This window comes from Aythya marila, assembly GCF_965140915.1.
Source record: "Aythya marila genome assembly, chromosome: 8".
NCBI classification, from domain to species: Eukaryota; Metazoa; Chordata; class Aves; order Anseriformes; family Anatidae; genus Aythya; species Aythya marila.
This window is the reverse complement of record NC_139049.1, coordinates 26,943,995-26,965,398: the sequence shown is the minus strand read 5'-3', so window position 1 is coordinate 26,965,398 and position 21,404 is coordinate 26,943,995. Positions and strand designations below refer to the sequence as shown.

At 44.9% G+C, this 21,404-nt stretch overlaps 1 protein-coding gene across 2 annotated transcripts in view; it reads left to right on the top strand.

Annotated features, from left to right (window-relative positions):
• The window catches only part of LRP8 (LDL receptor related protein 8), a 166,236-nt gene extending 146,339 nt beyond the window's left edge, over positions 1–19,897 (top strand). The window contains exons 6-19 of one of the 2 annotated variants that reach the window (XM_082766474.1): positions 3,865–3,987; positions 4,340–4,462; positions 7,323–7,442; positions 7,572–7,697; positions 9,395–9,566; positions 11,174–11,401; positions 11,996–12,114; positions 13,544–13,683; positions 15,652–15,793; positions 16,843–16,995; positions 17,639–17,860; positions 18,657–18,725; positions 18,964–19,136; positions 19,431–19,897. In XM_082766474.1, coding sequence (XP_082622600.1) covers positions 3,865–3,987; positions 4,340–4,462; positions 7,323–7,442; positions 7,572–7,697; positions 9,395–9,566; positions 11,174–11,401; positions 11,996–12,114; positions 13,544–13,683; positions 15,652–15,793; positions 16,843–16,995; positions 17,639–17,860; positions 18,657–18,725; positions 18,964–19,136; positions 19,431–19,469 — 1,949 coding nt within the window. In that variant the 3' untranslated portion in view covers positions 19,470–19,897. The remainder of the gene's footprint in view (positions 1–3,864; positions 3,988–4,339; positions 4,463–7,322; positions 7,443–7,571; positions 7,698–9,394; positions 9,567–11,173; positions 11,402–11,995; positions 12,115–13,543; positions 13,684–15,651; positions 15,794–16,842; positions 16,996–17,638; positions 17,861–18,656; positions 18,726–18,963; positions 19,137–19,430) is intronic. The other variant, XM_082766473.1, reaches the window with a different exon arrangement.
• The last annotated feature ends 1,507 nt before the right edge of the window (positions 19,898–21,404 follow it).

Sequence of the window (21,404 nt, the reverse complement as noted above, 5' to 3'; positions counted from 1 at the left end):
AAACAAACCCCCCAAAATAGCAGAGCAGTTTTCTGAACATCTTGTGCAGATGAACAGCCCTGCTCCTGTCTGTCCTTGGGATGTAGCCCATGGTGCTCAGCTGGGTTTGTGTCGCAGCTTCAGGATAATGAGGTTCCTGGCCCTCTCGCCTCAAACTCATGTTCTCCAGGCCAGGTATAGACATAGCATTCTCCCTTCTCCTGCTGAAAAATGCACCAAAAGATAGAAATGCTGTATATCTATTTCAATATCTTTGTGATCAGTAAGAGCTGTCTCTGTATCTGCTCTTTTTGAATGTTGATTAGGAGGCTCAAGGGCCATTTCTCAAAGATCTGAACTTCCACAGCCTTCCTGGAGTGAAATGAGCCTTAAAGCCAAGTCTGTTTTCCAGTTTTCTGTCACTTCTTGAAGCAAGATCCTTTTGCAGAAATGTTTAAAAGTCCCACATCTGTGTTTTGCAGTCCCTTTAGCAACAGAGCTGGGACTGTGCAGTCATTTTTCTCTGTCTTGTGGTGTTAGTGCATCATTATGTTTGCAGTTCCTGCAAAGTTCTTAGTTTGTTGTAGAATTAGAAACCTTTCTATTCTTAGCATCTGGCTATAACTGCTTTCTAGAAGAGCTTTGAGGACAATTAGTAGGATTTATAACAGCTGCCTTCCAAATCTGTAGTCACATCTTGCAGGTGTACTTCATAAACTGGAGACCTGCTCCTGCTCCAGGAAAGACAAGGCCCCCATTGGCTTTAATTACATGTGGCACATCTGTGGGGAGCTAAAACCTACAGTCAGAAATGGAGGACCATCCCGTCCTGTCTTCATATGTAGAAGTTGCTCCAGAAAGGGTGAAGTAAACTGGTTTTCATGTTGGAAGGTGAAGAACATAATTGTGGTAAGGGAATTTTAGGTAAGACAGCAGGAAAAGCTTTGCAATGGCCAAGGTTTAATTTGGAAGAGGTTGGGGTTGTGTATGGGGGAGGTGGTCTCTCCGTCAGAAGGGCTTCCTCCAGGCAAGTGGTCGCACACTGCAGGACCAGTTCAAGCAGCAGTGCCTCTGCCTCCCTGCAGGACCTCTCAGAGCCACTTCCAGATCTGGGGTCTGTGCTTCTCCCAGACCACAGCTTCATTTCCTCCTGTCCTTCATTGTTCTCCATTTAGAGCAACAGCTCCCAAAAGCTTGGAGCTGCTGTCCCAGATGTCCCACTGAGGTTTCCCATTTCTGAGTTTGGGTTTATTAGCTGAAATGTGGTGACACAGCTGGTCCCATAATTGTGCTTACTGCTTGGGATTTTTTTCTTGCTTTGCAGCTTTTTATGAATATAGTCCATATGGCTTTCCTCTCCAAGGAGCAGTGCTGTTTCCTAACCTTTCTCCTGTGAATAGTGTGTATTTCTTTGGCAGGATGTCCCCCTTCCTCCACCAACCCTCCAGTTGCCGCTCTCCCCGTCTCATGCCCTTCAATGCCTGTAGATGCCCTAGAGCTCAGTCCCCTGCAGCAGTTGTGAATCTGGATCCTGCACCCCATGCATGCTGTCACCAACAATGCTGAGCCTTTGTGCATACCAATGGTTGCGGTATTGGCGCCAGCCCTCTGCATGTCTATGGCTCTTTGGGGTTAGCTGAAAGTAGTAGTTTTTGCATTAGAACCAGTTTGTCAAATTGTCGAGGGAAGCGTGCCACGTAGCGCTCACCTCCCGGGCAGTACCATCAGTGCTGACCTCCTCCAGCTAGTCAGAGGCAGTGATTTTCTGTCATATGGCACCAGGCTGCAATCAGCAAGATGGAAAGGCTAGAATCAAGAGCTCTCTGGGGTGTGCTGCCTTAATAGGATTTTAAGAAAACATCTGGAAGACAGTCTCGGTAGAAATAAGCCATGAACGTGTCCCAGGAATGAGGAGCCTGTTTTCAGCAGTGAACCCTTCACTGGCCAGCCACTGCTGGTACCCTTGTCAGTGCAAGTCAGATCCCATCTAGGAAAGTTTAGTGTAACCTTGAAGAGGGAAACACCACTGCTTTTAGCATGATCAATGCAGCAGCCTGATTTACTTTTTCCACAATGTTTCTGTTCATCACATCTGTTTTGAGTCTGTAAGAATCTAAATAGGGCAAGTGAGCTTCAGGCTTGAAGTCTGGCCTGACCCTGTGGAGACGTTTTTAGCCCGTAACCCCAAGAAACACCAAGCCACAGGGCAGCAGAGCTCTTCGACCTTCCAGTGCTCTGTGGTTAGCTCATGGGCGTTCAGTAACCCCAGTGACTGTGTCTGTGTTGCTAGCTACATCCCTGGTGTGACTACGTGTAGTGGGTTTACGTGGCAAGGTTTTGGTAGCAGGGGGCCATAGGGGTGGTTTCTGTGAGAAGGATCTAGAAGCTGCCCCATGTTTGGGAAGGGCCCCACTGCTGACCAGAGCTGAGCCAATAAGCGATGTTGTTTCGCACCTCTGTGAGAGCATATTTGAGACAGGGAAAAAAACGCTGCGCCACACAGCAGCTGGGAGAGTGAAGGGAGTGAGGAATGGCCTTGCAGGCGCCAAGGTCAGTGAAGAAGGAGGGGGAGAGGTGCTCCAGGCGCCGGAGCAGAAGTCCCCTGCGGCCTGTGGTGAGGACCATGGTGAAGCAGGATGTCCCCCTGCAGCCCATGGAGTACCACGGTGGAGCAGGGTTCCACGCTGCAGCCCGTGGAGGAGACCACGGTGGAGCAGGTGGCCCTGCACCGATGGAGGCTGCTGCCTGTGGAAGACCCCTGCCGGAGCAGATTCCGGGCCGGACCGTGGAGAGGAGCCCACGCAGGAGCAGGTGATCTGGCAGGAGCTGCTGCCCGTAGGGGAGCCAGGTTGGAGCAGTTTTCTCCTGAGGGATGGACCCCGTGGTACGGACCCATATCTGGAGCAGTTCTGGAAGAGCTGCTGCCTGTGGGAAGCCCACGCCAGATCAGTTCAGCAAGGACTGCATCCTGTGGGTGGGACCCCACAGCACAGGGGACGAGAGTGACCGAGAAGGAGCGGCAGAGAAGAAGTGCTGTAGACTGACCATAACCCCCATTCCCCTGTTCCCCTGCGCCGCTTGGGGGGAGGAGGTGAAAGAGGGTGGATGGGGGGGAAGGTGCTTTTGGTTTCTTTCCTTTGTTTCTCACTTCTCTAGCTTGTTAGTAATAAGCAATAAATCTTACTATCTCCCTATGCCGAGTCTGTTTTGCCCGTTACAATAATTACTGCGTGATCTTCTCGTCCTTATCTCAACCTTTGAGCCCTTTTCATCGTATTTTCTCCCCATTCCTCTTTGAGGAGGGGGAGTGAGAGAGTGGCTGCGGTGGAGCTCGGCTGCCCACTCGAGCAGAACCACGACACTACGTTGCCTTTAGCAGAGGCACTGTACATGTATCTTGCAAGTGACCTTAGGCTGAGCATGTTTCAAAACACTGCTTAAATACAATTTTTTTTAAGGCAGAACTGAGGAGCGGTTGCCTTTGCATACTGAGTGCCGCTCTGCGCTGCTGTTTGAAATGCAGCCTGGCCTCTCGCAAGGGCTGAAGGCCCCAGAAAGGCTCCAGTGTTGAAAGTTCAGCTGCCCACTTGCTTTCTTGCCTGTCACCTGAGAGGTTTCACTGTCTGCACTTGTTCTGTTTTGACTTGGTCTGCTCACATGGGTTTTGGGGCTCCTCTTCACATGGATGGAGAGCCTGATCTGGGATGTCAGGGGCACAGGAGGAGCAGCAGCTGAGGTAGCTGCTGCCTCTCTTGCTTGGTGGAAGCAGCTGATGCTCTGTGCCATTTGCTGAAGGAGGCTGCAAACTCCACTAGTGTCAGGAAAAACGTAACATACAAAGCTCCAAGTCCTGCATGGCTAACACTTCAATGTGTTGTTTTAAAGCTCTGGTGACCTGCCGGCCGGATGAATTCCAGTGTGGGGATGGGACCTGCATCCACGGAGCAAAGCAGTGTGACAAGGTGCACGACTGTCCTGACAACAGTGACGAGGCAGGCTGTGTCCAAGGTACGTGCAAACAGCGCTGCGCTCCTCATGCTCGGGTGTGTAAGCCTGTGAGAGCTCCGTGGCCGCTGCAAAGGGAGGAGGCCTGTGTTGGTCCTCTGTGCCATGACGGGCTGCTTCCTGCAGAGAGGTTTCAGCCGTTCTGGCAGCGGGGTTGCTTGGGAGAGATGATTGTGCTGACCAGGCAGACTGCACGCCTTGAAAAGTTCCTTGCATCATACTCGAGCTTAATGTTCATTTGCTTAATCCCATCCCATTTCTGCTAATGACACCCTCTTGAAGCTCTGTGTCAGGCTTTTTGTTGTCATGAGCCTCATCTAACTTAGTTACTTTCCTCTCTTGCCCGACATGACAGAGTCAGCATGTGAAAGTCCCAGCAAGTTTCAGTGTAAGAGTGGAGAGTGCATTGACGGAGGCAAAGTGTGCGATTCACATAAAGACTGCAGGGACTGGTCTGACGAGCCTCTGAAAGAATGTGGTACAGTACTTGCCTTCTACGTGTTGCTCCTGTTGTAACTGCTTCCCCTCTCCTCCATCTGGTGCTCACAGCTTTGAGTGTAACCACATGTAGCTGCTAATTCTATTTCTCACTCTGCTTCTCTTTCCTTGCCTTTATTCTCTCTTCACCCTTCACATGAATATAATTAGTAGCCTAGTCTGATCATCTGCCAGTGTGAACTGTGCCCTTCTCAGTTCAGTTTTTATTCTTGGAGGGATGTTTGAGCTGAGCGCAGGACTTCCCAGACACTAGTGTCCTCCACAGCATGGACCAGTTTGTTTAGCCTCACTGCCAAAATTACCTGTGAATTCCTGTAACATGAGCAGATCATAAAGATTTAGCTTTGGTAACATGCTCTGAAGGTGACAACACCGTGAGAGGCAGCAACCACTAAGATATGACTTCAGCCGTTTCTGAGATTTGTGTGTTGTTGCTGCTCGCTGGAGAAATGGCAGCAGGTTTCTGTCTGCAGCATCGTGCCAGCTGTGGGCTACTGAGATCAGCCAGGCCATGTGAGCCCAGTCTGCTGCTGGGCAGGCAGGCAGCAGAATGGAAAGCCACAGGCCAGAGGGCTGAGCCTCTCTCACCCTTCTCCCTGGACATTGCAGGCGTCAGCCCCAGCCTCAGGCATCACTGAAACACCCTTGTTTTTCCCTCGTGCAGAAAGCCTCGGACAGGCTGCTGCGCTGTCCCTCGCCACCACATCATGGAGCACCAGTAGCATGGAGCTCAGTGCCTGCAGCTTAAATATCTTGCATTCAGGGGGAGCTGTCAGTCTCTGTGTCAGACAAAAAGTGTGTGTGAGCTCCCAGTAAGGATGCTCTTACCTTGTGCTTTCAGTACATCCTTGCTTTCTTCTGCACTAATCCACATCTCCCTGTCTTTCTGGAGTGGGTGTTGCAACTTGTCTGTCTGTGGAGGTCTCACAACAGGGCCAGCAGCCCAGTTTGTCCCAGGAGACTGGGCAGCAGCACAGCACGGCTGGGCTCAACCTTAACAGTGGTGCCGTGGCTGCCTGCAGTTAGTGTCACGTGAGCTAGGAAGCTGAGCAGAGAACAATCTCCAAAGGAAACACGTTTCTTTGAGATTGCAGAACGATGTGGATTGCCGTGACTGTAACACCCAGCCCCAGGTAATCCACGCAGCAGCCCAGGAGATGCAGAGCAAGCTTCTCATCTCAGTGTGTCTGTCTAGTTGTGTGCGACACCCTGCAGTGCCCTCCAAGACCCCTCAGAAAAGCACTGCAGAACATCCTGTGTCTTATTTTAGGCAGGCGATTATTACATTGCCAATGTTTGAGTAATAGGGAGCAGCTGTCCAGCAGAAGGGCAGCAGGCTGACATCTTTGTCTGGTTCCTCCTCAGCTCCTGTTGAGAAGTACAGCAAGCGAACCTTGATTTAAAGACTCTAAATCCATTCCACAAAGCACCTCTGAAACCAGGGGAATCATCTCATTGAGGGTTTGCTTGTTAGTTAGTTAGTTGCCTTTGTTGTATTTCGCAGAAAGTGGTTGTGCATGTTTATGATCCAATTTGCTAGAGGCCTTTGCAAGCGCAGGAATAGGTGATACCCATTAATAACCATCATTGAGCAGTGATAACACATAATGTGACTCTGTGGACACCTTCTTGGAGCCTAGTGAACTTGCTCTGTTAATAATTTATTGATATCAGTGTGTGTGTGTGTCTTTGATAGGAAGGTGAAGGCATCCCAGAGCTGAGCTGGGCTTCCTTTTGGCATAATATTTTCCTAGTCTTGCTGACTTTAATTGGCTTGTGGTTGTTTTCATTTTCTTCCAAGAGCACTGGTCTAATGGCTCAGCTGTGCTACTCACCTGCAGTGTGCAAGAAAGCAAGAAGTAAAAGCTAAATGAAAAATTTACCTTTAAATTGTGTTAAGGATTGAAGTAAATCAGTTTTGCTTGTTCCAGAGCCCACTATCCCTGAAATCCCACAGCTTCTCTTTAGCAGGCTCACTTAGGGAAAGGACTTTCTCTTCACCTCTCTCATGGGTTAATTACAACAAGAAATGTTATTTCTGATAGGAAATCAGCATTCTTGAACCTCCCATTCAGTTCTAGTTAAAAGGATACATTTAGTCTGTTTTTCATTTCAGCTCTGGAAAACAGGATCAGAGAAGTGGCCTCAGATCAGAGAGGGGCCCAGGAGAGGAGGGGGCTGTTGCTTCAGAAATTGCACACTTGGGCTGATGCAGGCTGCCAGCAAAGACTGTCGTGTGGGAGGTCCTTGTGGGAGGGCTGTATCTCAGTGGTAATGGAGCATCTCTGACAGGCTGCACTTCGGTGTTTTCTGGAATTGTCACACAGATCATTCCTTGGAGCTAGAGGGGAAAATAGTACAGTATTTCAAAATAGCTGGCCCCTGGGAGATGAGACTCCCCCAGCATGAATTATTAAAGCTCAAAGAGAGCTTTCAGAAAAGTCAACATTATCCAGTGCATGGGGAAGGAGGAGTCTCCTGGAGAGCACCCTGAGGTCCCTTGGAAGTTCCTCACGCCTGGCAGAATATGCTCAAAGCAGCAGCTCTCCAGTGGGATGAGATGCAGACACTGTATCCCCAGGGCTCCCTGTTCATTTGCCACCAGCTTTCAGTCCAAATGATCCTAACGGTGTTGGTTTGGAATAATAAAGAGCAAGGAAGAGATACGGTGATGGCTTCCTATATGTGAAGTCACTCCTATGCTCTGTGTGGCCAGTGCCTGGCTACCAAACGCTGATAGCTATGGAAAAATTTCTGAGGAGTTTGGCCACCCTTAATTTTACTCAGTCTTATGACTAAAATGCCTCCTGTATCATGGATAATCTGTATACCTCTTCCAGGTATTAATGAATGCTCTATGAACAACGGTGGTTGCTCACACATATGCAAAGACTTGAAGATTGGTTATGAATGTGAATGCCCGCCCGGATACAAGCTTCTGGATAAAAAAACGTGCGGAGGTAATTTACATGCAAACAGCAGTCCCTTGTGTTTCACCATACAGAGACGTGATTATATTCACTTCAGCATTGCTCCATCACAGATGGTTTGATTTCAAGTTATTGATGGGTTTCAAACACTCCTTTCAGACATAGATGAATGTGAGAATCCAGACGCTTGTAGCCAGATCTGCATTAATTACAAGGGGGACTACAAGTGCGAGTGCTACGAGGGATATGAGATGGACACCCTGTCCAAGAACTGCAAAGCCGTAGGTAAGACGACCCCACAGGCACTTAAACTCTGATTGCTCAACATCACAACTCTGATAAGAAAACATGCTTGCAGGGCTGAGGCTGGAGGAACAGAGACAAAAGGAAGCTAGCAAGCAAAGACATTCATTTCGAGCAGCGCAGAACTGCTGCAGCGATAGCAGATGCGTCTCTAGGCAAGAACTACTGATCATTCAGATCAGAATATTTTAATGGTGTGCAGAGCAAGATTACAGGCACTAGCTGGCTGTTTGAAGCTAAAACTAGAAAATAAAGTCTCTTGGCAGGTTTTATTAAAAACAGTACAGCAAAACATTTACTGGTAATAGTGTTAAAAGGAAGATGACAACCCAATTAAAGGATGGTAGGTTAGCCAACTCTCAGCCCTCTGAGCCTCATACGCAAATACCAACACGAACAGCAGCAGTTTACTCGAGCTTATTGCAGAAATGGTTGTATTTGTCAGAGAGATAGAAAGTTGAATTGTGCAAGAACAGAGCGTTAGCCCTGCTGAGGGTTCCATTAGTGGGAATGGTGGGGCTCCTGGGGAAGGATGAATTACCTGTAATAGATGATTGCCTGTCTAGTGTTATCCTGCATGTTCATGTAGCTTTTTTTCCCAGGTTCTATATGGTATGTACAGTGTCCTGCTGTCCTCTGAAAGTCTGCTAGTCTCACACCTGCAATGGATTAGAACTTACCAAATCCTGAGCCATTAGTCTACTTGTTGGTCAGAAAATGTACCTGGGAGTCTGTGCTTGGAGCCCTGCAAAGCCATGTAGAGCTAGAACCTTGTCCTAACTCCTTCCTTCCAGTCCCATGTTCCTCAGTTCATTTTGCCTTTCCCAGTGGAAAGATGCTCTTCCCTAGGTTCTTCTGTTGGCCATTGTTGGAAACAAACCAGTCTAAAGGTCGTTCAGAATCTCCCATCCTGTCCCTTCCTCAAACAGGGAGGTGTACAACCAGCAAACTAAAGCTTTAACTTCTTGACTTGCAGTCTATTTTAGTGGCACTTAGGAACACAGAGAATCACATGCTGTACTGCTTGCAGATGGCAAGAACATGCACTTCTTTGTCTGAACCTACACATGTAGGTGTCTGCGTCCTAGCATCAGAAATTGGCTCCCTGGGGCCCACCCTGAGCAGCTCAGGAGGCTGAGGTGCTGCCTGCAAGTTCTGCATTTACATTATGGTCTAAAATGTTGTCCTGGCTTTGCTGGATTCAAAGTGGCTCTGTCATGCCTTGAGTCTGGCTCCCCCCCTTCCCTCCAGCCAGCCCAGAGGACTGCCTCTTTCTTGTCCTGCCCATGAATCGCCAAAATCTGGCCCTTGTATTTTTAATCTGAAATGTAGAATTGAAGGTAATGACATTCCCTAGAATTTTGTTTGTCTTAGCAGAATGGGCAGACTAAGAGCTGCTGTACATCTGGTGACCACAGAGGTGCTGTGGTTGTCTATGTCCACGTCTTATAGAATCATCAGAAGGTTGGAAGAGACCTCCAAGGTCACCTAGTCCAACTGTCCCCTTATGTGTTACATGTGTTAACTCTGTCTCTGGAAGCCATTTACACTCGTTCCTGGTGTGCTGCAAAACTTTCTCACAAAGCAAATCAGTGACTGGCCGGTCTTCACTTTGTTGCTGTATCAGGAATGAAAGAATCCAGCTGCTAAAATGACAAATGCTCTTATTTCTGCGGTAGGCAAGAGTCCATACCTGATCTTCACCAACCGCCATGAGGTCCGTAAGATAGACCTGGTGAAAAGGGACTATTCGCGCATCATTCCCATGCTGAAAAACGTTGTGGCACTGGATGTGGAGGTGGCAACAAACAGAATATATTGGTGTGATTTGTTCTACCGAAAAATCTACAGGTAAGGGGCGAGAGGGAATGTGTGTTTTGGCACCTTTCTAAAGCTGTGGTTCAGTTTGTACCAAGTAAGGACGATCTGCAGAAAACAGTGCAAGATCCAGTGAACACAGTGAACCTGGGGGCTTTTATTCCCTTATTGGCCTAGCTGTTGTGGCCCAGACTTTGCAAGCTTTTCAGGAATTGACTAAGAAATCAGGGGCTTGTGCAGTTACTTGGTTTGATAATGTAGGAAGGCTTTTTGTCAATAACAGATCCTGCTGCATTTGCGCAATTACACGGAGACTCCTGTTTACTGAATCACAATATTGCTAAGTGGTGCTGTGTGATGCTGCTGCTGTGCTGTGTGCTTGCTGTATGTGGAACCTCAAAGGAATTAGCAGCTGAAAATGCAAAGGAAGCAAATGGTGGAAGCGAGGAAGTAGCAGCATGGACACTGGTTGACCACTGTAGTCTCTGGTAGACCGGATTTAAACTCACAGCACTTGACCACAGACCATATTTCACATTCTGTAGTTTTTATTCTCCTTCCTTTCTCAGCTGTTTTTATGCATCCATCACAGTGTTATGTACCAGGGCTCGTAAGTGTGCCTAATCAAAAATGCACTTAATTTATGCACTGAAAATTCCCCATGTATATTCTGATTTGCATAGCTATTGCACCCTGTTGCAACTCCTACAGCGATTTGTTTTGGATTTTAGCTAATGATCAGGCAAAGGTTGATTGGTTTCAGAGCATGGGAGCCAAGCCAGGGTTTTTGCAGGCTGTGCTAGCTCCCATGCTACTGGCATGGAAATTTGCCTAGGCTGTGCTGATTATTAACACTCCAGCAGTTAGGCAGGTACCCCAAGCGGCCCTGTGTAGCACTGAAAATGGGGAGATAGGAAGAAAGCAGGCTGCTTTCACTGTGTCTGGCACTGCAGGCACCAGCAGGGTGGGTAAGGGCTTCATATCCATACAGAGAATTTGAGACACGCTGCTCTGTCTGCAGCTCTCTGACAGGGAATGCCCTGGGGCTGAGGGCTGAACAGTGTTCATACCCTATATATGGCTGTACCAAGCCTGCTTCCTTTTCCAAACAGCAGAATTTTTCTCTTTCTCACTCCTGCTTGCATTAGCTTTGCTGTAAGTCACATATTTTCTGCAGAGCAAGCTATGTAATCATTTCCAATGTCCATGAATCCTGTAAAATTATACTATTGAAGTTAATGTGCCCTAAGTCAAATACATATGTAACATGTATATATATATATATATATATATATAACGTATATATATATATATAACACCCACATATTGATTTTCCAGTTTTGCTAACCTGTGCAGTTATAGCAGGAAGCAGGTAGCAAACTGACAGTTCCCTGTCCTGCACATATCTGCCATCCAGATAGAGGGAGTTAAGAACAAAGGTAGGAGAAAGCCACAGAAGGATGCAGCATGCAGCCATAAAGGTTTCTGTGTCCATCCCCGTGCCACGTGAGCACGTTATTCCTGTGAGGTCGGAGTGGTGCTGCCCAGCACTCAGCTGTCTCTGAGGCCCGGCCCCACGCACATCTGCAGAGCCCTTCCTGTGCTGCGTGTCAGTCCAGTGACGAGTCTTATCTTTGCAGTGCCTACATAGACAAAGCGAGCGACACAGCTGAACAGGTGATCCTGATAGACAGCCAGCTGAACTCTCCTGAAGGGCTGGCAATAGACTGGGTTCATAAGAATATCTACTGGACGGACTCTGGAAACAAGACTATCTCGGTGGCCACCGCAGATGGAAGCAGGAGGAGGACGCTTTTTAACAGGGACCTCAGTGAGCCGAGAGCCATTGCTGTTGACCCCACAAGGAGGTAGGTGTGAAAACTACAGATATTCCCTTTGCCAACAGGAAAATTCCTGTCGTCTTTCTGCCTGACAAAAACACATAGACACTACTCATTGTCATCAAGGCTTACAGATGCCCTTATCTTTTAAATATAATTAAGCCCATTAAACTTAAATGGAACTGCTGAGATGCTTCAAAGAGATGGTTCAGCTCAATCTTTGCAAGGCTGCTGCAGTTAACGCTCTGAAAATAATATCAGGTCACGTGTCAGATGGGCCTGAGCTGGTTTGGGCACACAGGTTATGTTGGGAAGTAAATAGTCTGACCGGAGTACAGGTGATTTGGCTAAGTGGAGTCTACAGATCCAGGAGAAACACCAGGAGTTAGTTTGCATGGGATTATCAAGGTAAGAGTTTATGTTCAGGTGCAAGTTGTGTGACACAGTTCCCAGTGGGACAGGAGCGTGGTTGCTCTGCTAGGTGTGTATCAGAATGAGCTGAAGTGACTGAGGGGCTTTGCTGTATCAAGCAGAGAACACTGCAACTCCTACTCAGATCAGTAGCACAGATTTCTTACCTTTGGGTCCAATTTACTGTTTTCTTGCACCCATTTCTTTCAGGTTCATGTACTGGTCTGACTGGGGAGACAAAGCCAAGATTGAGAAAGCAGGCCTCAATGGCGTGGGGCGGCGAGTGCTGGTGGCTGACAACATCGAGTGGCCAAATGGCATCACGCTTGGTAAGTGCCCGGGTTAGAGCTTCACTATCCACTGTGGCTATTGTAAATTAATTTCTGTTAAGTAGGAAAACAAAACTGTAAATTTGCAAAGGTACCTGCAGACAAAAGTCCTGGAAATTCTCCGTCACTCAGAATTCTTCAACGTGAGTTTGGTTCGGTAGCGAGCATAGGTGGTAAGCGTTGCTGCAGTCCTGATATTGTATCTCATAACGCAGCAGCCTTGAGTTGCTTTTAGGTGTGTTTTAAGACAAAGGGAAATTTCAGGAGTGGTTTCTCTGGTCTAGTCTCAGAGACAACGCCAAGGTAATTCACTGGACTGCTTAATGCATGGAACACCAAGAAAAGAGACCCAGCATACAGAACCCGTTCCCTGTTAGTGTGGCTGCCCAGCCTTGCTGGATGGGAGCAGCGAGACAGAGCCCGTCTCACCCCGTACCCTGCATCCTGCTGGCACACAGGGCGTTGTTCTCACTGCTGCACCAAGCTGTGGAAGTGGAAAGGAAGTTTTCTTGCACTCTTGGGGCAGCAGGGGACAGCCTCACCTGGAGCTACAGCCATGTATGTTTAACACCATACAGATATGAGGTTCTCTGCTTGATGTTTGAAAATTCTGGCCATAAAAAGGACATAGGGTAAAATGTTACTACCATCACATATCGTTGAAGTGCTACTGCCGTGAACGAATAAGGTTATCCTTTAGTATTTAAGAAATTAATAGCTTGTTTAATTATATAATTGTTTGTGGTTTTTTTGTTAGCACTTATCTACTTGCACTTAGTTTAGTGAATCTCATCCAAAATAACTGGATTTGCTCCAGGAAGAGAAATTAATTTCATAGCATTCTAAATAGCAGTGGATCCTTCCCTCCCACTCTTACCTGCACCTTCCCCAAAAATGTCTGGCTGTGGTAGGAATGTTCCCACCACCAGCATTCCTTCAGCCTGCAGTACAAGGATTTCTGAAACCCAGGACTTCATCACAGAGAACGTGTAAATCTCACAGCTCCCTCAGAGGGATGCTTCATTTCAATCTCAGACATCGTTCTCCAGCAAGAGGCCAAGAACTGAATAGCCCTGAGCGATGAAGCTTCTTGCTCCCTGAGGGGCACTGATGGGGCAGCTCTGGGAAGCCCGAAGTGCTGGAAGCCCCACTCCTCCCAGTAACAAAAGAACCTCATTGTACAAAGCTGTTAGCCAGGCACACACACACACCAGAATGTTCCTCCTTTTTAATCTTACTTATAAGGTCTTATCCCAGCATATGTGGGCACTGAATCAAAATCAGAACTAGTGTTAAAAAAAAAAAAAAAAAAAAAAGGCCCAATAATAAAGAGATTAGTCATGCTGCCAGCAGGAGAAACATGCTGGGCAAGAGAAAAAGAGTTGCAGGAGCTGTGTGTAATTTTGTTTCATTGTGTTTTACTTCTCAGATTTGCTGAATCAGCGTCTCTACTGGGTAGACTCCAAATTGCATTCACTGTCCTGCATTGATTTCAATGGCAGCAACAGAAAAGTTCTTATCTCCTCTGTTGATGATCTGAGCCATCCTTTCGGCTTAGCAGTGTTTGAGGTAAGAGTCAAGAGCGGATACAGAACAGACTGAGTCTGCAAGAGGTCTCAAAGCTCTTCTTGATTGAAAGCTTTGCCTTTTGCATAGCACAGAAAGCTCAGTGAGGGCGTTTGCTGCTATAGAAACCGATTAACCTGGTGTGGGTTCAGCAGGGAAAATTGTTTTCCAAAGCCCTTAATCAGGAGCAGTGCGTTGTCTCGTGCTTTTACCTAATGGAGTACAAGTGAATCCGTGAGGGCAGGTGGTGCCCGGAGCAATGCCTCCCACATAACTGGGAAATGGTAATGGCTTTCCCTTGATTTGAGTTGAGCCAACTGTCCATGCAAAGGCCAAAACTATTAGTGGGGGCAGGAGAAGGCACTTACTGTGATCAGCAGGTGGGATGACCATTCACTGAGTGCCACTGCAGCATGTCCTGTGTCTTTTGACAAGTCAGACTTTGAAAGGAGCTGCATGGGCTCAGAGCAGCCTCTCCGCCTGCTGCCAAGCACTCTGCTGTTCTCAGCATCTTTGTTTCACACCACGTCTGCATGCTTGTGTTGCACTTTCCAGTGCTAACAGAATCCTCAGGGGAGGACGGCCCCTTAAATCTTGCTGCGTGGCCTTGCAGGTTGATTGTTTGCATGGTCCCTCTGCCCATCTCAGTATCTGCAGAAGTATCCTCAGAAATGTGCTCACCTGTCTCAGGGGCCTGAAGGCTTCAGTTGGGAGTATCTGTGCCAGCAAGGTACTCGCAGGGCTCCCCCTGCAGTCAATGTGCAACAGTGCATTGCTGGTTTGGGGATTTGGCATTAAAAAGGTGTTTTTGTTCACCTAGTTCAGGAAGAGTCAGATAATTCTCGTTCAAGCTGAACTGCTCCAGTTATGATACACAAACCCTGCCACACATCAGAGAAATGTCCCTTGCCAAACAATTACAGCTCTGATCCTACAAAGATAGGCCTCTATTTTCACAAAGGCATTAGGCTTTTCCTATTATGGAAAGGTGTCTGGTTGGGTCCCTGTTAAGGTGTCTGTCACAACCTCCTGTCCTTTTCTTTCCTGTCTTTTCATTTCACTGAACTAGGCTGGCTTTTGACACAGTAAAACCCTCTTCCTGAAAATCCTTTTTCCTCCTATGCAACGTGTGTGATATCTAGGCATCTGATTTGGTACACAGGTTTCCCCAGGAAGTTGCTGCTCTATAGTTTTATCCTGTATCAGTAGTGCTTGGAAGGACCTCTTGGATTATCTAACCTCTGTATACCTTTCCTTATCTGAATGGCTGGTTAGAATAACAGACAAGCCTTTTGCTTTTGATAATTTGCCCTTGTTCTCCAGAAATGTGTCTTTCCTTACTGAAATGTATGTGTTTTTTAGCATGCAGCAGCATATATAGATAAATTCTAACTGAGCAACTAAATACTGTTTGATAACTGCAATCCTGTACACCTCCTTGACCAGGTACTTTGCATCTTCAATCACAGCAGGTCTTACCAAAGGTACTAATACAAAAAAAAAAAAAGATACTTATCTTCCAGGTGTGATCATGGGACAGGCTTCTTCACAGACACCTGTTTCACTCAGGTCTTATCTTTGTAAAGGAGAAAAATAGCAGAAGTTTCTAGGGTAGCCCTTTGGGCTTTCGTGGGCTTTCGTAAAATCAGAACCAGTCCATTTTTTATTGATTAAAAAAAAGGTTCAGAATCGGAATGGATGCAACTCTTCTGTATGTAACCAATTCCTGCTCCCTCAGGTCAGTCTCATAGCTGCTCAATTTACTGAGCACTCCTATAGCCACTGTAGGGTTGCTGTGCTTTTAACCATTAGAGATAACAGTATTTGAAAGAAAAAAGCTGCAGGTAAAACTACCATGAATCTGAGGTGTCCCAAGGCAGGAGAGCAATGGATTGATTTTGTGATTACTGGAGTTTAATCCAGTTTGAATTGGATTTGAGCAGGGTCAGAATTTTTATGCATTACCTGCAGGACAGAGTGTTCTGGACTGACCTGGAGAATGAAGCAATCTTCAGTGCAAACAGGCTGAATGGCTTGGACATCTCTGTTTTAGCAGAAAATCTCAATAATCCTCATGACATCGTGGTATTTCATGAATTAAAGCAGCCCAAAGGTAAGACATGTCGTCCTCAGGGTCTCGTGGCCTTAAATCAGACTTATTTGAGCTAGTAAATGAAATGCTTCCTGGTGGTTCTTGATGAGAGAAAAAGCACAGGTAATAATGTGAAATCAATGCCTGATGTTTGAAGTTCCTGCATAATTAATTCCACAGCAGCACTTATTGAAAAGCCTGCGATTTGTTAATAGCTGTTTAATTAGCATCTTTGATAACAGAGTTACTCTCATCACTCTGATGCGTGCCATTCATTATCTGTTTGGGCTGTGCTGCAGTCTGGAAGTATTACAGCAAGGTGAGCATGAGGAATGGCACTCAGCGCCTGGCTTCGCTAGCAGCAGCAGTGAGGCTGCAGTGGCACAGACTGCAGTGCAGTCTGGCAGCTGGGGAGAGCTGCCTCATTCCCTTGAGACCCTCACAGCCAGCACTGAAGCTCTGGCCATTTTCACAGCACTCGTCAAGTGAACTTTTTAGAATGAGGACTGTGTATATCAGGCAACACATGTTGTGTATGTGTCTTCAGAATCTTAAGCAACTGCTAGAACAAATTGCTTTAGAACAAGAGGAAGGTAATTTCTGACAAAGGATAACTGTGAAACTACCTAAGAAATTTCAATGAGGAAAAAATGGCTTACTTCTACCTTCTGTTAATTGTGAAAGAATGTACAGCTGGGCAAAGGCTGCTCTCCTGGTTCAGTATCAGTGTGTGAATGTTCCACATAATTATTAGTGGTAATCAATAAGCCGTTCAAATGTCATCTCTACTGTGTAGCATTTTGAACTATTGACTTGTGAATGAGTACATGTGATCAAGAAGGCAAACAGAGGGACACGAAGCCCTTTAAACTTTTATTCACTAATCTCTCTTCACAGTTTTTATGATAGTGTGTAAGATTTCACTCCAAATTGTAAAGATGTTTAAGCAAACCAATTAATTGGGGTAGGGAGTGGAAGAGAGTCTTCTTAGAGGACCTGATGTTTCTTTGCCAAGAACAAAAAATGAATAATTAGGAAAGTAATTTCTCTTTTCTTCTATCTTTGAATAGCTCCAGATTCCTGTGAGCTCAGCCCCCAGCCAAATGGAGGCTGTGAATATCTGTGTCTTCCTGCACCTCAGATCTCTCCCCATTCTCCCAAGTACACGTGTGCCTGTCCTGACAACATGCGGCTGGGTCCAGACATGAAGAAATGCTACAAAGGTAAATACAATGACATTGCTGTTGTGCTGTCCCAGTAAAACCATACTTACAGTGAAAGTACATGTTCCTGATGGTGGAACACAGCCATTAGCTTTTGTATTCCACATAGTTTGAATTATGAGCACAATGTTGTGCTGTTCTTTATTGAAAACCTGCATTATTTTTTGAAAGCATAATCAGGAAAAAATAGAGTGGAAAGAGGAAAAAAAGTGATGATGCCTAGGACTAAAAGTGTGAATGGTCAATAAATAATAAAAATTCACTACATTAGTGCCCTATAGATACTGGATCTGGAAAGGCCACATTCATTGCTGATGAGTCTGGTGATTACACTGTAGTTTTCCCTAACATGCAAATAGTTCCTGGTTCAAGTTCGGTACCTTCCCCAAAACAAGTTTTGCTTTTTCTTTTAACTTCTTAACTATCTTCTAGCCAAAGAACTTTATTGCTATTGATAAATTAATCTTGATTTCAGGTAGCTGCAGGTAAAGAACTATCAGTGCTCTATGTGCAAACAGATTTGGAATTCTGTTTCTGTTCCTAACCAGTAAACATCACAGTATTCCCCAGATTTACCTCACCATTTGTGATTTTCTTTGTGTATTTATTTTCACTAAATGTCATGTTCATTTTTGCTTTTCAGATCTTCCAACTACTTCAGCAACTGTACTGGTTTCTACAACCACAGCATCGCGTACCACCACTGCTTCCACCATGACCTCTGCTGGCAGCTCCAATAACACCACTGAAGTCATCCCCAAAGCTGTATCAGAAGCTACAGTTACCACCTCAAGTTTTCATCCAACCCCGTCCATCCTGATCGATTCTGAGATGACCACCGGAAACAGCAATTTGTCACAACACTGTAAGAGAATGAGATTCCTCTTTTCTTTTTCAGTATATACAGTACCGCAGAAACTCATGTACCATCAGAGACCTTACCTAACAGCTAAGCTATAACCAGGTCAGGTGCAGGCCCATCCTGTTGCATAGCAGGAGAATTAGATGTTCTTTATGCAGACTCCTCTGTTACCATAGCTGATGTGATTCCAGGCACTCAGGATTTTAAGGGCAGGCTTTCATCCCATACCTGTAAAGTTGACTCTAGAGATGAGGTCCTGCAAATTCATACTAGTTCTTGCCTTGTTCCTGCCACTAGTTCAGCTTCAGTGTTGCTGGTAGTGCTGTGTTCCTAAATATGGATTGCATCTGGAAAACAAAAAGTAAATCATCCCTATTTAACTAGGATGTCTATCTGGAGTAATAGTGATTCAATGCACTGTGTAGAGCACGTGAGAAAGCAGAATCTGATTTCTAAAATTCATTCTCTTAAGTACTGTTTGTACAAATATCCTTTCAAATGTATTAATTAACCAATCAGAGCTAAGTTCTTTAATCGTCTATGTTTGAAGTAGGTATTTAATAGATTAATTAATAGGTTTTCATTCCTAATAAGAAACAGCCCAGCCCAGCCCAGATTTGTGTGTATCTGCTTTTTATCTTTCTCCCTGATTATTTTATTGCAAAACTTTTTGTAAACTCTTTGATAACAAAAACTTCCCAATAAGCTGAAAACCAGTTACTAACATAAAACATTCTTTAGATATGACCTTAAAGCCAGCAAACAAGTGAAATGATCAGCAATACCTTTGTAATTGCAGATTCCAATAATGGTCAAGGCTTTGATTCAACTGTGACAGCAGCTGTTGTTGGAATTGTCATTCCTGTTGGTAAGCTGATTTGATTTTAATATTTCAGTATGGTCTCCTTCAAAGTTTGTGTAAATAGACTCCTCTGACTTTCAGGAGTCTGGGGGTGGGAAGGAGTAGAGGAACTACTGAAATGACGCAAAGTGTTCTGGCTTTCAGACAGTTGTGCAAGGACTGATGGGAGCATCCCAACAGATTCCTGCACTCCACACAGAACTAGCTCACCTAGCTAACAGCAGTTTCTCTCCCCTTTCCTCAGTGGTTATTGGCTTGCTGTGCATGGGGGGATACCTCATCTGGAGAAACTGGAAACGGAAGAACACTAAAAGCATGAATTTTGATAATCCAGTATATAGGAAGACAACAGAAGAGGAAGATGAAGATGAAATCCACATTGGGCGGACTGCCCAAATTGGACATGTCTACCCAGCAGTAAGTACCTGAGGAACTTGCTGACAGTGGTTGATTTTGTTGAGGGATTATATACAGAATTAGCTCCACCTGATTCCATTGTTGGTTATTTGACATATAATGACAAAAAAGAGAACTTTTTAATATTTCAATAATCACAGAATAGGCAGAAGCCTAGATTTATAGGCAGCATATGTAGTATATGAGATTTTTAACAGGAAACCCAACTTAGAACCAAATTTTGATACTGTTGCTAATGCATCAAAATTCATAAGTCAAAACTTTCTCCTTAAGTGTGTTTTTCTTCCTTCACAGCGTGTAGCGTTAAGCCTAGAAGATGACGGGTTGCCATGAGGATACAGTTGCTGCTCCAAACAGAACGCACTGAACAAATTTGCTGTGGATCACAAAACCTGCTTCTTCTTTTTAATTGTTATTTATGTTGCAGAAGGGTAACCACAAAGTTATAATGAACAGCAAACATCCAAAGGATGTGAGAGTTTCGTATGTATAATCTTTTATACACATTTTAACTTGTTGCACTACCCATTTGTGATAGTCAATAAGCAACTGCTGAGCTACTAACTCAATGTACATAACCAGCCAGGCTGAAGGTTCAGTAGCTATTGCTTTATTTTAAGACTATATTTATAGATATTTTGTAAATATATTGAATATGCTTTGTGGCTATCCATCAACATAAGTAAAACAAATTCTGTACAGGCAGTTTAGAAGTATTTATTAACAAAATCTGGATTATAAGATCTGATCTGTAAATATAGTAGAGGGGTGAGAGTATTTATTTTTTGTATGTTTGGCTTGCTGTGCATAGATTATCTGTGTATATCTATCTAGTGTAGATAGATATAGGCATATAAATATATACATATATATAAATATATACATATATTTTAAAACTACTATGTTTATGAAAATTAGGGATAATTGAATTTTTACAGGATGTTTGAAGTTTGCTTTGAAATCTAAAGACAAAGCAAGAAACAGCTGTACTGTAAGATAGCTGATAAATGAAGCACTCCCATAACAAACAGAGCTCCTGTTTTCCAAGCTGGCTTGCAAGGGTTGCTTTTATATAATTTCTAGTCTAGCCAGGCTCATCTGCAGTGCTTTTAACTTAAGAGCTGTTGCTTATAGCATTTTAGTCAGGAAGAATTCCTACAGAGCCCAGTTTTTCCATTTTGTATTGTTGCTTTTTACAGTTTGGTACAAAGTTGGTTCAGCATATTTTTATTTGTTTTCTAAACATAAATCTAAATGCTTTTCCCCACTGATCATCTCACACCATTCAAATTAGTTTAGAATTAGTAGATTAGCCATATACTTTCAGATACTTAAAATGAGCTGTCCTATCTAGCTCATCAGGAAAAAAAAAAAAAAAAAAAACAACACCCCAATAACAGTTAATTTCTTGCCTCCTACTCTTACTGATTAGGAGTCCAAATTTAGAAGAGGCTGTGGGGTAGTGTCTTGACTCACCATATGTAGAACGTGAATGCTTACAAGCAGCCTGCACCATGGCAGATCCGATGCAACACAGAGCACTACACAAGGAGGTTAAAAATTCACAGCTTTGTCAGTAGCTGATTCCTGTAATTCAAAGGTATCTGAAAAAATAAAATGTCACAGGAAGAAAAAGTTGTGAGCATTCTGCTACGCTAATAACTGCCTTTCATTCGCTACTGTTCCCAAACTTTGTTTCTCTCTCCTGCCAGGCCTCAGTAGCACAATGCTGTTTTACCATCGTCTCCCAAGACAAAGGAGGCTAAAATATGCACTGTTTCTCCCAAGATAATTACAATAAACAATGTAGATCAAAATAGTTTTACATAATCCTGACTGTTTCTGCAGCAATACGGAGTCAGGATACTCACATTTACCCATTTACTGGTGCAGTTATTTCTCTTTTTTTGGTCTCCTTCTGTTGAAGAATGTAATTTGTGCTTGCTTGTGATTCCAGGATACTGCTTTAAGGAGAAATACAGAGCAGCATCTCTCTCACCATACAAGCTTCCCTTCCCTTCACAATTGCTATTTTTTCAGTTCCCCTAGAACATTTAAAGTCTGTGCACTGAGATGGAAGACCCTAGTAAAAGGCTTTGCATTCAGGTTTGAAACACTTTCTATCAAAACCGCTGCAGCTCTTTGTCAGCAAGTGCTGTTCTTCCACTTCAAAAGGCAAGTTCATGCTCTCCTGTGCTTTTTTCAGACAGCTCATCGCACCAATGGGGCCTTCTCCAAGCTGGTGGTTTTCATCTATTCCATCTAGCA